Source organism: Lactuca sativa, chromosome 8 (assembly GCF_002870075.4).
Source record: "Lactuca sativa cultivar Salinas chromosome 8, Lsat_Salinas_v11, whole genome shotgun sequence".
In the NCBI taxonomy this organism is placed as follows: Eukaryota; Viridiplantae; Streptophyta; class Magnoliopsida; order Asterales; family Asteraceae; genus Lactuca; species Lactuca sativa.
Genome location: NC_056630.2, coordinates 39,966,442 through 39,983,012, shown reverse-complemented (window position 1 = coordinate 39,983,012; position 16,571 = coordinate 39,966,442). Strand labels below are relative to the sequence as shown.

The 16,571-nt window shown below is 36.9% G+C and overlaps 1 protein-coding gene across 1 annotated transcript; it reads left to right on the top strand.

The window, feature by feature from the left end:
- Positions 1-10,715: 10,715 nt before the first annotated feature.
- LOC111914242 (uncharacterized) lies at positions 10,716-11,604 on the top strand. Its single transcript, XM_023910016.1, has 2 exons — positions 10,716-11,213; positions 11,356-11,604. Exons 1-2 carry the CDS (start codon positions 10,716-10,718, stop codon positions 11,602-11,604), a joined length of 747 nt encoding a protein of 248 aa, XP_023765784.1.
- Positions 11,605-16,571: the final 4,967 nt, after the last annotated feature.

Below are 16,571 nucleotides of genomic sequence, written 5' to 3'. Positions count from 1 at the left end.
GAAGAACGTTTTATACATGTTTTCAGTGATTCAAACTGTATAAGTATTTTATATCTACATAATGTGCGGGGTAAAACACGGGTAGATATAATAGTTGCTGTGTGACAAAATAAAATAATGAGAGGCCTCGTTATAGCTGTTCTTGATGATCTAGTCATCTAGCGGAATATAGATGACAACCACGGACTATTCTAGACAGTCCAGTGGAACACTAGCAGGCTCGCAACCTGTAGGTGTTTATTCGAACTGTGTGTTTAACCGAACTGTGTGTTTATTCGAACTGTGTGTTTATTCGAACTGTGTGAACTGTGTGCTCCCCAGGTATACTCCATCCCAATGATAGTCCTTTGACTAGGTCCCTTGTGTTAGATGTTTTAGGGACGTAATGTGAGGATAACGGGAATGGGTAATTGGGTTGATTGTTTGATGTTTAAAAATAATAATTATATTATTGTGGGTTGAAAACCCTATGTACTCACCAGGTTTCCCAACCTGACCCACTCAGTTTATTTATATCACAGGTGTTGATATGAAGTGACACCACACTGAGAGATTTAAAGAGATGTAGATCACTAGTGAAAATAATTGTAAGTTCTGTTTATGCTTATGTTTCTATATTAACGATGACATCCCAAACGTTTTAAAATGAAATAAATACGTTTCATCGAAAATGTTTTAATAACGTATTTACCATGTTTTTCTGGGAACAAATTCCGCAACATTTTTATGAAATGAAGTACTCTGATTTTTAAACAAAGCATAAACAAACCGGTCTTTTCTGGCCGTGATTTTGGGGATGTCACAGTGCCCAAGAAACTGCACCTCGCGCAGCCAGAACTCACACTTGGAGAACTTGGCATACAAGTTCTCCCTCTTCAGGGTATCCAACACCTCTTGCAAGTGCTCCTCATGCTGCTCCTGCGTCTTGGAGTAAACCAAGATATCGTCAATGAAAACTATCACAGATCGATCAAACATTGGTCTGCATACGTGGTTCATGAGGTCCATGAACGCAGCAGGAGCATTGGTGAGCCCGAAGGGCATCACCACGAACTTGTAGTGGCCATAGCGAGTCCGGAAAGCAGTCTTCTATATATCCTCCTCTCTGAGCCTCATCTGATGGTAGCTTGGCCGCAAGTCTATCTTGGAAAACCAAGATGCTCCCTGAAGCTGGTCGAATATGTCATCAATCCTCGGGAGTGGGTAACGGTTCTTCACCGTTACCTTGTTTTGTTCCCGGTAGTCTATACACATCCGATGCGACCCGCCCTTCTTCTTTACAAACAGGATCGGGACTCCCCAAGGCGAACTACTCGGCCTGATAAATCCCTTGTATAGCAGCTTCTGCAGCTGCGTAGACAACTCCTGCATCTCGGGAGGAGCCAACCGATACGGTGCCTTGGCTATTGGAGCTGCAGCAAGTACTAGGTCAATCCTGAACTCCACCTGTCTCTCCGAAGGTATCCTAAGCAGCTCCTCTGGGAATACATCCGTGTATTCTCACACCACCGGTATGTCGCTCACCGTCGCCTTACCCGCCTCTCGGGTATCCATAACATAGGCAACATACCCTGCGCAACCCTGCTGGAGGTAGCGCCTAGACCTCGCTGCTGAACATAAAGCTGGTCCGCGCTGTGGTCTCTCGCCCTAAATCACCAGCTCTCCCCTGCTTGGGGTCCTGACCCGAACCAACTGTTGTGCGCAGTCGATCACTGCCCCGTTGGGGTTCAACCAATCAATGCCTATAATAACCTTGTTCCACGCAACAGAATGTGAACCAAGTCCACCAGATAGCGCTCCTCGTACAACCTCAAAACGCAACCTCTAAAAACCTCTGATGCTCGCACCGAGCGATAGTCAGCAATCTCGACCTCAAGAGGGAAATCGAGCATGCCCGAAGACTCAGGGAGCCTCTTGCTAAGTGCAAGAGAAACAAAAGATCGGGTGGCACCTGAATCGAACAACACCTGTACTGTAACACCCCAAATTCCAGAGGTGATATTGAAGGACTTAAAGTGTAAATTAAGGAAAGGGACTCGACGAGTAGGTATGCTTACTCGCCGAGTCGGAGCGGGAATCTGTCGCGGGTTAAGTGGCCAACTCGCAGAGTTAGCGGCTTGGACTCGACGAGTTGGTGCTGAAGAGAGAAAACCCTAATCCCAAGGGTTGTGCCCTATATAAAGCACATTATAACCCACCCTCAACCTCTTTGCTACCCTTTTGAGATTTAGAAACCCTAGAATCGAGTGAGCCTCCATTAATAGAGAGAATAGATCTTTGGAAGAGAAAACCTTGGAAAGGGGCTTGAAGATCAAGAGGCTTGCTGCATAGGAGTGGTGTAGATCCGGGATCTACTTCTGTTCAGGCATATATTGGAGGTAATAATCTATTACTTGGGCTCTTTTGTATCTAGATCTATTATCATTTGAGATTTGGGGCACTTTTGGTATGATTGAGAGCTATTTCGAGTTAGAGGCTTAGATCTGAGGTTGCTACTTCAGATCTAGGCTTGTGATGGTCCAAAATGTCATAAATCTTTTGTCTAAGAGTTATTGGTGAAGCCCCTTTGTCATAAACCCTAGCCCTAGTGTGTTTTGGGCTTATATCTCCTTGGTTTCACGTAAAGTTTGCAACTTTATGTGAGGGTTAGAGTGTAGAAGAGTGGATCTATGGATTGGAGCCCCTGCATGGCTCGAAAAGCCACTGTATCGATTAAGAACCGGAGAGACTCGGTGAGTCACATGGGTGTACTCAACGAGTTGTATGAACATGTGCATGGACACGGCGAGTTGGAAGAACAACTCGGTGAGTCTGTTGAAGATTGCCTTGGACTCGCCGAGTCTGTTCTTGGACTCGGCGAGTCTGGTCACGGAACCCTAACCTCTTCTGGTTAAGCCTCGAATCGGTGAGTCGAGGGACGACTTTGTGAGTTGAGCAGGATGGGACTCGGAGATCATTGGACTCGACGAATCTTGGGGCGCCTTGGCAAGTTGAGTCGTGTTATGGGAGTTTCTGAGTATAGGAATTCGACGAGTCGACGGGTTGACTCGGTGAGTAGAATCAACCAGGAATGTTGACTTTGACTAAGGACTTTGACCAAGAGTTGACCAGTTTGACTTCCAAGGGTATTTTGGTAATTTTGGTATTTATGGAATTGGTTCTTTGGTAGTGTTCTTGTGGTGAAGTTCGTGTCGGTGGTCGGAGCAGCTTGGTCTTATCTCTTCAGTCGGCAATTGCAGGTGAGTTATCCTCACTATATCGACAGGGTCTATGGCACCAAGTTGGATTAGTGTCTAAGTCCATAACTATTTTGGTATGTACTTGACTCGATTATGAGCATGGTCCTTTTGGGTTGCATTCACCATAGCAATATGAGAATAATATATTAAAGGAGAAATCATATTGTTCAACTAATATTAGTCAAGAATTAATTAAGAATTAATTTTGTGACTAAAAGAGATTAATTAAACTTAGGGGACTGAAGTTGTAATTATAAGATAATTATAATTGGGCTATGGATCACCTAATAATATATAGGTTGGACAAATTCTATGGGAATCCCATTAGAAATCGTCCAAGGGATATGTTAAAGGAGTTAATGGGCTGCTTAGGGCTTAAGCAGCCAGATTAGGGTTTCCTAGTTGAAAACCTTAATAGCCTACATGTATATAAAGGGCCCCTATGCCCCAAAAACGTGGACAAGAGTTCCTTTAGGGTTTCTAGACGTTTTGGGCAGCCTCCTCTTTTCTCCTCTTCATCCAAGTTGCTTAGTGGTGTTTGTGACTCCATTAGAGGTGCAACACTTGAGGCACTAAGCTTTCTGAAGCCAATCAAAGCAAGGAATTGATTGTTATTGCTATATAACAATCAAAGGTAATTCTCTAAACCCTAATTCAGTTTATTATATGATAGATCTAGGGTTTATAGCTTTGGATATTCAATTGCATGTTCATTAGGCAAACTAGATCCAAAAGCTATTAGGGTTTGCATGTACACCATAGGATTGATGTTTTGCTTAAAACCAACCAGTGGTATCAGAGCCTAAGGCTGTTTGTTTGATGTATTTGATGCAATTATGCTTTATTCTTGCTTTAAAATCGAAATTTAGGGTTTCTGGGGGCTGGACTCGCCGAGTCCATGGCTGAACTCGCCGAGTCCATGTCAACTCGACGAGTCCATGCCTGACTCGACGAGTCAGCTGGTCAGAAAGAGCTAATTTCTGGATTTTGTGCTTCTTTGGCTGTGGGATAGTTACCAAAACGTATTTTATTAATATAAATCAGTTTTTTATGATATTGGGTGATTATCTTTGCCAAAATTAAAGATATATTCATATTAATTGAATAATTACTTCCTTATATGAGTAATTTTAATTATTTGAATTATTTGGTGAATTATCTTGCAAGAATTTGGACTAGGTCAAATTAGATAACCACCAATTAATTGTTAATTGCCTTATTTGAATTTTGTGATCTAGAATATTCTTGATAAAGTTTGGAAAAGTTTCAAATTACTCCCTTTAGGTTTTATAGTTTAAATTTGAACTTAAAATTTTTGTTTTTGAAATTTAAATAAGTTAAACCCTAATGGTTTGAAATGTTTCAAAACTTGCCCTCAAGTTTTGGAATTTAAAAGTTGATTAAAAGTTTAATTTTGAAATGTTAAATTCTAAAACCCTAGTAATTTGAAAAGTTCAAATCATACCCTTATGGTTTTATTAAATAACTAAAGTGTATAATTAAAAGTGATTTAATAAACCCATAAAGTTTTGGTTTACATTTAATTAAATAAAAGTATAATTTACTAAATTGAACCACCTAGTATTTTAAAAAGTGTAAAATACACCCTATATTATATATAACATTAAAAGTCTAATATTATATATGAGTAAACAGTCAGTCTTACCGTTAGTAGGCCTCATTCACGAAATTGGTCTATAAGGTGTGTTTAAGAAAATTGCCTATAAAATGGCGATTGAATGAGTATCCACTCTTACCCACCGCACTCTTGACTAGTGGAGGGTCGTTAGCCGAACGGGTAGGATAGGACATAAACCTTCCATTATAAGTATAATGAAGTACAAAGTAACTAAATGCTTTTACAAATTACCAAATCATAGTTACTTTAGGCAAAATGTGAAATTGTATGCTAACCCATGGAATTACACTTCGTACCCTTGTCAAACGTTAGTGGAGCGTGTGTGGTTAACCGACACACTAATTTGGGGATGACATTGGTGGCGAAGGGTGGCTCGATGTTTATCATAGATCAATGGAGCGTGTGTGGCTAACCGACACATTGATTAGGTGATAGTAGCATTGGGTGCACCACGTGATTTGTATGGTTATTCACACCTTATTTGTGACCCTCGGCATCCCAGTCACAAATTGTAGGGCATAATCGAGATTAAACATGCCATTGAAAAGTTCAATAAATCTCAAAAGATCTAGGAGTTTCAATTCATTTAAAACATAAACTTCCCTTTTGTTTTTCATGGTGGAAATTGGTAAATCATCATTTACCTACCTTCAAATATTCTGCGACTAGATTACGACATCCCTCTTCTAGGTTGTAGAATATTGTGTTGGATCCTAGCCTTAATAACTCATTTGAGTGTTTTATTAAGGACTCAATCAACTTAACTTGGATTTTCTCCCGTTTTGTAGATGTCTGAATCTTACAATGGTCTTCCCAAATCCTTTGGAACAAGCTTTCCAAATGAAGCTGACGTTCCAAGATACGATCAAGGAAATGAGAGTCATGCTTCACTTCCTCCACCTCCTCCAATTGTTCTCCCTGACCCACAAGTTCGAAGGCTTGAAAAGTTGAAGCTCACTCAAGCCCTTTTGGCAAGTAAACACGAAGATGGGAAACCTGTGTGTGCACACGTCTTAGAGATGAAGTCACACATTAATAGGTTAAGCATGTTGGGTGTCGAGATTTCAAGTGAGTTGGCTATTGACTGGGTTCTTCAGTCACTTCCTGAATCATATAGTGAGTTCGTTAAAGAGTACTATATGATGGATCACGACGTGACCTTCATTGATCTCACCTATTTGCTTATAGCTGCTGAATTAGCAATGATTTGGCGTGCTGGTTAAGCAAATTTGTCTGGTGAGTCAAACTCCCAAACTGCAATGGAGACTGGCAACATTGGAAGTCCAGAAAGAAGTAAGTCTGATTGTCCGATATGATGTGCCAAAGGAGTCCGTTTGCTTTTATTGCCAAGAGAAGGGGCATTGGAGACGAAGCTGCCCAAACAACCTGAGAGATCTAAGAGATGGGAGAGTCAAGACGTATGGCTCTGCTTCAGGTAAAAAATCCATTAACTAACTCTTTTAAGTTCCTATTCTAGATTCTTAATACATGATGTGATAAGATTACATTTTGATGTTTTGTAGGATCGAAGAAAAGAGAGGAAGCTTAAGGGAAGAAGTGAGCTGAATCTAATCGTGAAGAAAAGTGGATTTCGATCGCATTGTTTGAAGATTAGATTTTTGAGCCACTACTTGGAGTTAGAATAGATTGTTAAAAAATATGTAATAACATAGTTTTTCAATTGAATTGCATTGTATGGACAATTTTTTCCTCAATAAAATAAATTTTGATTTTATCTTATTTATTTATCCTTGCAATGGCAAGTATGAAAAATTGATGTTTGAAGGTTTCTGTTATTAGCAATAATGGATTTGATTCTTGATTATGTTATTTGTGGAGATGTTAAGAATTCACCAAATAGGGAGAGTTTCTCATCGCCCAAGTTTCAATTGGATGGAAACTTGGAATCATACAACTTGGTTGCGTGATGAATGAAAACTTTCATATTTGGAAATTAGACTAGTTCTTTGACAAAATGTCAAGTGAAGGACTAGGAGATCGAGTACACTAGGTTGTGCGTTGATCAAGTCCACCACAAAGAGAGATAAGATATTCGTCATGATTTTCTAAAAGTTTAGTAAATACGATTATACTTATAAGATTAAGTGTAACTCTGAGTTGATTGAAAGAGTTTCAATGAAGAGCAGAACGAATAAAGAAGAATCAAGTAGGCAGAAAGATAAAAGTTTCTCTATTCTAAGAAGAAGGGAGAGTACCTTTTATTGTGTTTTATGATAAGTCTTAATGATTAAGAACCATATCTCAATTGATTCTCTAAGTGACTCTTAGTGCATTTGTATGTCTAAGAAGAGGAATCGAGAATTGTGGAAATGGTTAAATCAACAAGTCAATCATACTTCGTTCCAATAGCGAATCTTAGGGTCATACTCCAAGATTGTGAATTGAGTGACAAGTCTTAAGTAGGTTTATAACACTCATCAAATGTGGAATTTGGAAAAGGTTTTCTTATTCTTGCACATTTGAAATTGGTAAGTTGTGATGTCTTGGATAAGACAAAGACCAACTAGGACCAATTTGTGAAGTGTTTTGTCTTGATAAAAGCTACACTAACTCTTGAATATTTGTTTGTCAAGAAATGTTTCTTGATAAGAGAACCTTATATGTCAAGGAGTCAGTGGGAGTTTTAATGTTTTTGAAAAAGTTTCAAGAACAAATCAAGAATAAACCTTATTGATCATCATTGGCACACGACTTGCGGTTTACAACCTATCGTGTTGGCATTATTTTGTTTCTGTGCCATTCCAATCAAGTTAATTATGCATGTGAGTTCTACGAGTTCTCATTTGAATGCATAAGAACAAAGCACCTTGATCAATGGAAAGTACATTGATATGTAAGGATAAGTTGCTAAACTACTTGGAAGACATGGTGGGCACTCGTGTTACCATAAGGCAAGAAATCAAGATTAAGAAAGTTCATTCCATATGAGTTTGGATTTGTCGCCAACTTTGGTTTTGGCAAATTCACATGGATAGGAACTCATACACCATAAAATCTAAGTGTCATAACATTCCCTCCTTCATGAAAATGATTGTGAGGAAATGCTTTCACTAAGAGAGATTCTAAGAAGATAACAATTGTGAAAATTGTATTCTCAAATTCGATTATGGTTACAGCATCCCTTTCCATAGTTCGAATTGTGAGATTTGGCAATTAGTTTCAACATTTGGAACTTGGTAACATAAGTTTCTGAATTGTTTAAACACACATATGAGCTATCTAAGGCAAAGGTGTATAAGTTTAAGAAGCTTAGATAAAGGCTTATCGAAACATTTGGTATTAGAAATATGAATTTCAGAAATTCAATGGGCATTGTTTTTTGGAAGCTCATTTGTTTTCTGAATACATGTCAAAGCTAGTGGGAGCATAAATGTTATGCTTATATGATAATAATCATCATGATAGTGGGAGGCAACTGGCTGGAGCTACGTGTAGTATGGAAGACATGGTGGCTTGATTGTTGTGGTCGTCGGCTGTTGGGTAGAGAAGAAACAGGGTAGAGGTGAGATAGGAGCGTTTAAATCTAGAAATGGTGAAAAGGGGAGGAAGGAAAAGTGTACAATAAACCAAAATTATTCCGGCAAAATGAAAAGGAATGAATCGGTATTCAAGAATCAAAACAAAACCAAAAGGAATACAAAGAAAATCAAAGATTCGAAGATTCAAAGGACAATGAAAGATTACTGATAATATCACGTGGGGAAAGTGGACAATTTCCATTTTTGTAACTTTTTGAATTTTTGAATGAGGCATGAATTAAAGAATGAGATAATATTGGCTTCGTTATTTGTACTATAAGCTTAATGGTTTGGACGTCTTAAATTTATTTTAGGAAATAGTAAGGTTTGTATAATAATAAAGTCACGAGCCTCCCAACTTAACTCACCGTAAATTTCGTCCATGTCTTTTTGTGGGGTTTCATTGAATTGGCCAAAAAAATGTACACAAAAAGATTGCAACCTTAAAATAAAAATAACAAAGATGTATAGATTTGTGTAACATTTATCAAAGAAAAATACCATTTTTATTTAGAAGCTCTGATATTAGCCTTTAGACATCAAGCAACGTGATTATCACCATCTACAGATTCAGGGCGGATTCAGGGCGGGCTCTTGAGCTTTGATAGCGCCTTACTTCAAAAAAAAATCTTATTTCCAGGAAATATAAATAAAAAAGTCAAAGAAAACACATCTTTATCGACCATATGCACATTTACTTTAAATCAAAGATGCAGGTAAGCATGTAAGCAATTTCGAAAACAAAAATGATTCAACCCCATCTTTTTAATTCATATGACCTGCATAAGAGAATGAAAACAAAGTTAAGAGCAAAAAACCAAAATTGTGGAGATGTGATATATAACCAGAGAAGACGACGCTGAAATCATTAGGTTTCACATGTTTTGGATCTATTTTGATACCAAAATAAAATTAAGGGAAAAATATAGAAAAGCCCAACCCTTTATCATATTACATTCAAAAAAACCCTTATATTATATTTACATTCACAAATGCCCTTACATTATAAAATACCTTTCACTAAAACCCAAATAACCGGTTATATTACCTGATGACCGGATGACTGGGCATAAAAAAAACCACGTGAACAAATTTTAAATCCTTCTTTTAATACCCTTTAATACATTGACCAAACATTAAACAAAAAGAACTAGGGTTTCTGTCGTTTGTCTCTCTCATCTGGTTTGTCTCTCAGGAACAAGACAAAGCTCCATAAGCTACATCTCTCAACAGGTAAACACATGCCATATTATTTTTTTTGGTTTAATGGCAGGAATATGGTATCTTCTAGATACGTTATGCACAAAAACGTGATAAATGTTCTTTTATATGTCTCGAAATCAGTGGTAGGGTTACGTTTTTCATAAGAAAACATGATAATGTCTTTTTGGCCTTGAAATTAGCAGCAGGTTTCTTTTGGTCTTCAATATATAAGTGGTAATGGTATTTGCAGTGGGTATTAATTTGAGTGAAGAAAATATGATAATGTTTTTTTGGTCTTCAAATAGGTGTCATTATTTTGTAATTTTTTGTTCTTAATCAGTGGTTTTTTTGTATTTATAGTGAGTATTAATCACCAATCAGTGAACATGGCTTCATCTTCAGTATTTTACTTGAGTGAGGAAGGAAGCACAGATAGTGAAGACGAGGAATATGTTGAGTCCTCTACGGATACAAATTCCATAGGGTCATTATGTCTTGACATGGAAGATGATATGTTTATAGATGCCCGTTTTGAGAAAGATGTTGACACAAGTATGACAAAAACCGCATATGATCCTTTTTTGTATTTGTTATGCCCTCGTAATAAAGAAGATGCTGAAATAGTAAAATTGTATCGAGGAGATGAATATGAAGAAGAGCTATATGATGATGATGATTTACAATTTGGAAAACACAACTGGAATGTGGATGGAGAAAATGAAGAAATCGGGGTCGAATATAATATTTACAACCCTTTGGTTGATTGGAGAAAGATGAAACCTGAATTAGGAGAAAAGTACGAGAGTCCCGAACAACTAAAATTTTGTGTTAGAAACTACGCTGTGGCAAATGGGTTTCAGTTACGTTTTGCTAAAAGTGATCATGATAGGATATTAGTAGTTTGTGGGAAAGAAAATAACAAAAAAAAAGTGCCCGTATAGGTTGTATGCTTCTTGGATTGGAAATGAAACAACTTTCCAAGTTAAATCTTTGAATGATAATCATAGATGTTGTAGAAGTTTCGAGTTTGGGACTCTTGTTACTCCCTCCTGGATTGCTAAACACCATGTTGATGAGATGATAAGAAATTCCAAAATGAAAATAAGAGAACTAAAAGCTGATATTCGAAGGGTATTTTCTTGCAAGGTAAGTACTCCACAGTGTCAAAGGGCACGAGCTAAGGCATTATTTTTAATCGAGGGGAAACTGTTAGACCATTATGCAAAAGTTTGGGATTATGGCCAAGAAATTCTTAGGTCAAATCCTGGTATTACCGTAAATATTGGAGTAAAAAGTAATCCGGATGGCAATTATTTTCAACGTATCTACATTTGCTTTAAAGCCTTAAAAGATGGTTGGAACAACGGTTGTCGTCGGGTAATTGGATTGGATGGTTGTTTTTTGAAGGGACGAGTTAAAGGAGAGCTATTATTTGCAATCGGACGAGATGCAAACAACCAAATTTATCCCATAGCTTGGGTCGTTGTAGACGTTGAAAACAAAGACAACTGGAAGTGGTTCGTTGAACTGTTAGGTGCGGACATTGGTTTTAAACAAGGAAGAGGTCTTACTTTGATTTCGGACCAACAGAAGGTATTTTTTACAAACATTAAAATTTCTGTCAATAGGCACTTCAAGGTTGTTCAAAAATAGTGAAAAAAAAATAAGTTTTATTTTCAATCTGTCCAAAACAGTAAAAAAAATTATGTTTTTTTTTTTAATGTGTGCAATACAGGGGCTTGTTGAAAGTGTGAAGGAACTAATGCCATATGCTGAACACAAACAATGTGCACGAGATATTTATGCGAATTTTAGGAAGAACTTCAATGGTGAGATGTATAAGAAGATGTTTTGGCGATGTTGCATGTCAACCACAGAAGAAGGCTTTAAGAGTAACATGGAAGAATTAAGAAAGTTTAGCCAAGAAGCTTATGATCATCTAACAAAAAGGGATCCTAATACATGGTCTAGGGCATTTTTTTGAAGTTGATAGGGCCTGCGAGGCAGTTGAGAATGGGATTTCAGAGTCTTTCAACTCTGTGATTGTGGAAGCAAGAAGAAAACCATTACTTACGGTGTTAGAGGAAATTAGATTATATTGCATGGAGCGGTTTGAAGTTATGTCAAGCAAAGCACAAACATGGGAAAAGGAAATTTGTCCAAATATAAGTAAAAAATGAATTATTTCCATAGAAACATGAGGTAATGCCATAAATTATTTGAAATATGATTGGTTTTAAAGTTGGTTTTCTTGAATAATTATTATCACATTTTTCTTATTTTGTAGAAATTGGCTAGTCTACCCTGCTGGAGGAAGTGTGTTTGAAATAAGAAATGGATACGATGCGTACAAGGTTGACTTAAATGCACACTCCTGTAGTTGCAAGCTATGGCAATTATCCGACATTCCTTGTGTACATGCTGGTGCAGCATTGAACTACTGCCACATTGATCCTGAAGATTATTTGAGTACATGGTTTAGTAAGGATAAATTCATTACAGCATATACCAAGACAATCGATCCCATGAATGGAAGTAAAATGTGGCCAAAAACACCTTACGAAAAGCCTTTGCCACCAAAAGAAAGGAGGATGCCAGGCAGACCTACTATTAAAAAGAAGAGACATGAGACTGAAAACAAATCCAAGTATCCAACTGTTTCAAATGCAGGGAGGCCAAAAACTTGTCATAACTGTTTACAAATTGGCCATAATGCTAGAACATGCAAGAATGAGAAACAACTACCCCCTCCCAAGCCAAAAAGACCGAACGGAAGGCCTAGAAATGACGATTTTGATGATCGTACAAAAGGTGGAAGAGGAAGTAGAGGAGGTGGAAGAGGACGTAGAGGAGGAAATAGAGGACGGGCTGGAAATAGAGGAGGAGGTGTGAGAGTTATAATAAATGACGATGATGATTTTGTGGATCGTTATATGGGTATGTTATCTATACTTTAAAATAAAACATGTTATTTATGGAGTTTTTCTAATCTTTAGTTTTCTATGTAGAAAATGAAAACGAGCAGGTTGTTTATGATGATGAAGGAGTGCCTAACAGTCAAACACAAACTTGTGTCCTTGAGACGCAATATGATGCAGATAGTGATCTTCAAGAGGTTCCAGTGAGAGATGAGGAAGATTCTGAAGATTTTTGGAACACCGTACCATATGAGTACTGGAACTCTGAAAACAAGAAAGATTGAGTAGGTGGAATTAATAGCCCTTTTTGTATAGTGGGCAATGTTTAAAAAACTTTCTGCATTTAAAAACACTATCAAGTATTTATGCAATTTATGCACTTAGTAGTAGCCTTTTTGAAAACTCAATGCAGTGTTTCTGCACTTTGTAAGGGTCATTTTGTTATCTTAGTGCAATTTGTTTGTGCTTATATATGTTTGTAGAAGAAAATTATTATCAGGACCATTTGTTAAAAAAAATGTCGACGAAGACCATTTTTGTTAAAAAAAATGCCGAGAAGGACCACTTTTGTATTAAAAAACTGCCAACAGGGACCATATGTTTGAAATACAGCAGACAGATAATATATGTTATGTTTGTTTGTCTTGAGTATTGAACAGATCAACAAAAGCATCACTTATGTTCATGGACCATTTTTTCTTCATATTTGATCTGTATACAGGGACCTTAATTATGATAGACAAGCCTATTTCATTTTGAATTTGCACAAAAGAGGGACTATAATTGTGATCAACAAGCCTGTATACTAAATTGCCCTTATAGAACTTTTGTTAAGAACATAACTATTTTCACAACAAACTTTGTATGAGTACAACAAAAACTACATACCCTTACAACACAACAAAAGCTATAAAGACTACTAACAGTATGATATCTAACATCAACAAACAGTAAGAAACCAACTTCCTAAATTTAATATTTCAACAAGCATTAGATACAACAATTCATAGTGAAATACATTGCTATAAAGACTACTAAAACCATGATAACTTCTTGATACAGCACTACATACCCTTACAACACTTAATCCCTGAAAACACTAATTGCAAACCAATTGATAACGAGTACAACAAACAAAAATGCTAATAAGCTAACAATTACTTTGATACTATTGTTCTTCTTCTCCAACACTTCAATATTTTGCTTCTTTCCCTTCTCTAACACCTCAAGATTTGCCTTCATTCTCTTTAATTCGACAATAAGCTTATTCCTTTCTTCTTTATAGTACCCATTCAACTTTGATTCAACAATAAGCTTATTCATTTCTTCTTTATAGTACCCAGTCAACTCCGGGTCAATCCAATTAAAATGCTTGCAATCTTCACTTGAACCCTGGGCAGTGAGTTAGAAAGTAAGTAAAAAAGAAGCTAAAACATTTTTATTTCATCTATTTATGAACTTACCCAATAAGGGCACTTGTAAAATCGTCTTTTAGGGTTCTTAGTCGTAGTTCAAATCCACATTCTGGATTCGTAACCACAACCACAACGATCTAAATCTTCTTTTTCTTTGAGTTGTTTTACCGACCTGCATCTATATTTTGAAGATGAAGAAGAAGAAGCCATTGATTTGTGTGTGAAGTGCAGCTACTGCTTCCTTGTTGTCCTTCGCGATTGCAATTAAATACACCCTTTTTTACCGAGAAACAAACTAGTGGGTGGGATCGATCCCCCTTCCTTCTTCAATTTCATACGATCCTAAATTATTTTTCTGTTGAAATTGAAGTAGAGAGATGAAGTAGCGAGATGGGACAAACCCTAATTCCTTATGTTTTGTTTTGGTTTTAGTCGACTGTGAAGTTAAGTTTATTCACGTGGGTCTTTTTTTATGCCAGGTCATCCGGTCATCAGGTAATGTAACGGGTTATTTGAGTTTTTCTGAAAGGTATTTTATAATGTAAGGGCTTTTGTGAAGGTAAATATAATATAAATGGTTTTTTTGAATGTAATATGATAAAGGGTTGGGATTTTCTGCATTTTTCCCTAAAATTAAGCAAAAAACATGGATTAATGTGAAGAACTTACAATGTTACATATTTAATGATGATCCTCCAGAAATTCTCTTTAAATCCTAGTGGAGGCAACTGGCTGGAGCTACGTGTAGTATGGAAGACATGGTAGCTTGATTGTTGTGGTCGTCAGCTGTTGGGTAGAGAAGAAACAGGGTAGAGGTGAGATAGGAACGTTTAAATCTAGAAATGGTGAAAAGGGGAGGAAGGAGAAGTGTACAATAAACCAAAATTATTCCGGCAATATGAAAAGAAATGAATCCGTATTCAAGAATCAAACCAAAACCAAAAGGAATACAAAGAAAATCAAAGATTCGAAGATTCGAAGGACAATGAAAGATTACTGATAATATCACGTGGGGAAAGTGGACAATTTCCATTTTTGTAACTTTTTGAATTTTTGAATGTGGCATGAATTAAAGAATGAGATAATATTGGCTTCGTTATGTGTACTATAAACTTAATGGTTTGGACGTCTTAAATTTATTTTAGGAAATAGTAAGGCTTGTATAATAATAAAGTCACAAGCCTCCCAACTTAACTCACCGTAAATTTCGTCCATGTCTTTTTGTGGGGTTTCAGTGAATTAGCCAAAAAAATATACACAAAAAGATTACAACCTTAAAATAAAAATAACAAAGATGTATAGAGTTGTGTAACATTTATCAAAGACAAATACCATTTTTATTTAGAAGCTCTGATATTAGCCTCTAGACATCAAGCAACGTGATTATCACCATCTGCAGATTCAAGGCGGGCTCCTTAGCTTTGATAGGGCCTTACTTCAAAAAAAATCTTATTTCCAGGAAATATAAATTAAAAAGTCAAAGAAAACACATCTTTATCGACCATATGCACATTTACTTTAAATCAAAGATGCAGGTAAGCATGTAAGCAATTTCGAAAACAAAAATGATTCAACCCCATCTTTTTAATTCATATGACCTGCATAAGAGAATGAAAACAAAGTTAAGAGCAAAAAACCCAAATTGTGGAGCTGTGATATATAACCAGAGAAGAGGATGCTGAAATCATTAGGTTTCACATGTTTTGGATCTATTTTGATACCAAAATAAAATTAAACAAAAAAAACATGGATTAATGTGAAGAACTTACAATGTTACATATTTAATGGTGATCCTCCAGAAATTCTCTTTAAATCCTAGTGGAGGCAACTGGCTGGAGCTACGTGTAGTATGGAAGACATGGTGGCTTGATTGTTGTGGTCGTCGGCTGTTGGGTAGAGAAGAAACAGGGTAGAGGTGACATAGGAGAGTTTAAATCTAGAAATGGTGAAAAGGGGAGGAAGGAAAAGTATACAATAAACCAAAATTATTCCGGCAAAATGAAAAGAAATGAATCGGTATTCAAGAATCAAAACAAAACCAAAAGGAATACAAAGAAAATCAAAGATGTAATTTCGATTTTGTAGATAGTAAATATAAGAAACGTAAATGAAAAGAACAACACAAACCTGGTCTATTTCTTTGAACATTCTTGAGGGGAAAACCCAAGAAACATATCGCCAACAAAGATTTAGACCCAAATCCCCAAGAAACAGATAACTATCGATGTCTGGTAATTGTAGTAGTGGTTGAAAGTGGAGAGATGAGGCTAGGTCATTAATTCCGGAGGGCGGAAATTGGATGGCTGGTAACGATTAGGCAGAGAGTGGTTGTAGGATAAGGGTAGAGACAAATAGAGAGACTCCAGAGAAGTGGTGTGAGTGCAGAAACTGGGTGGAGAAGGAGATCAGATAAGTGTAGGGGAGATATATGGGAAAGGAGCATTGTGTTGTTGATTGACGGCGTGCTTTATAGTAGGGTGGGACGACGAATGCGAGTGAGCCTTTTGAACTTGAAGTTTGGCGAATTAAATGGGAAGTAGTTCAATTTTGAAGAATACCAGGTCAATTTTGAAGAATACCAGGTCAGGGGAAGATTCGAAGGACAATGAAAGATTACT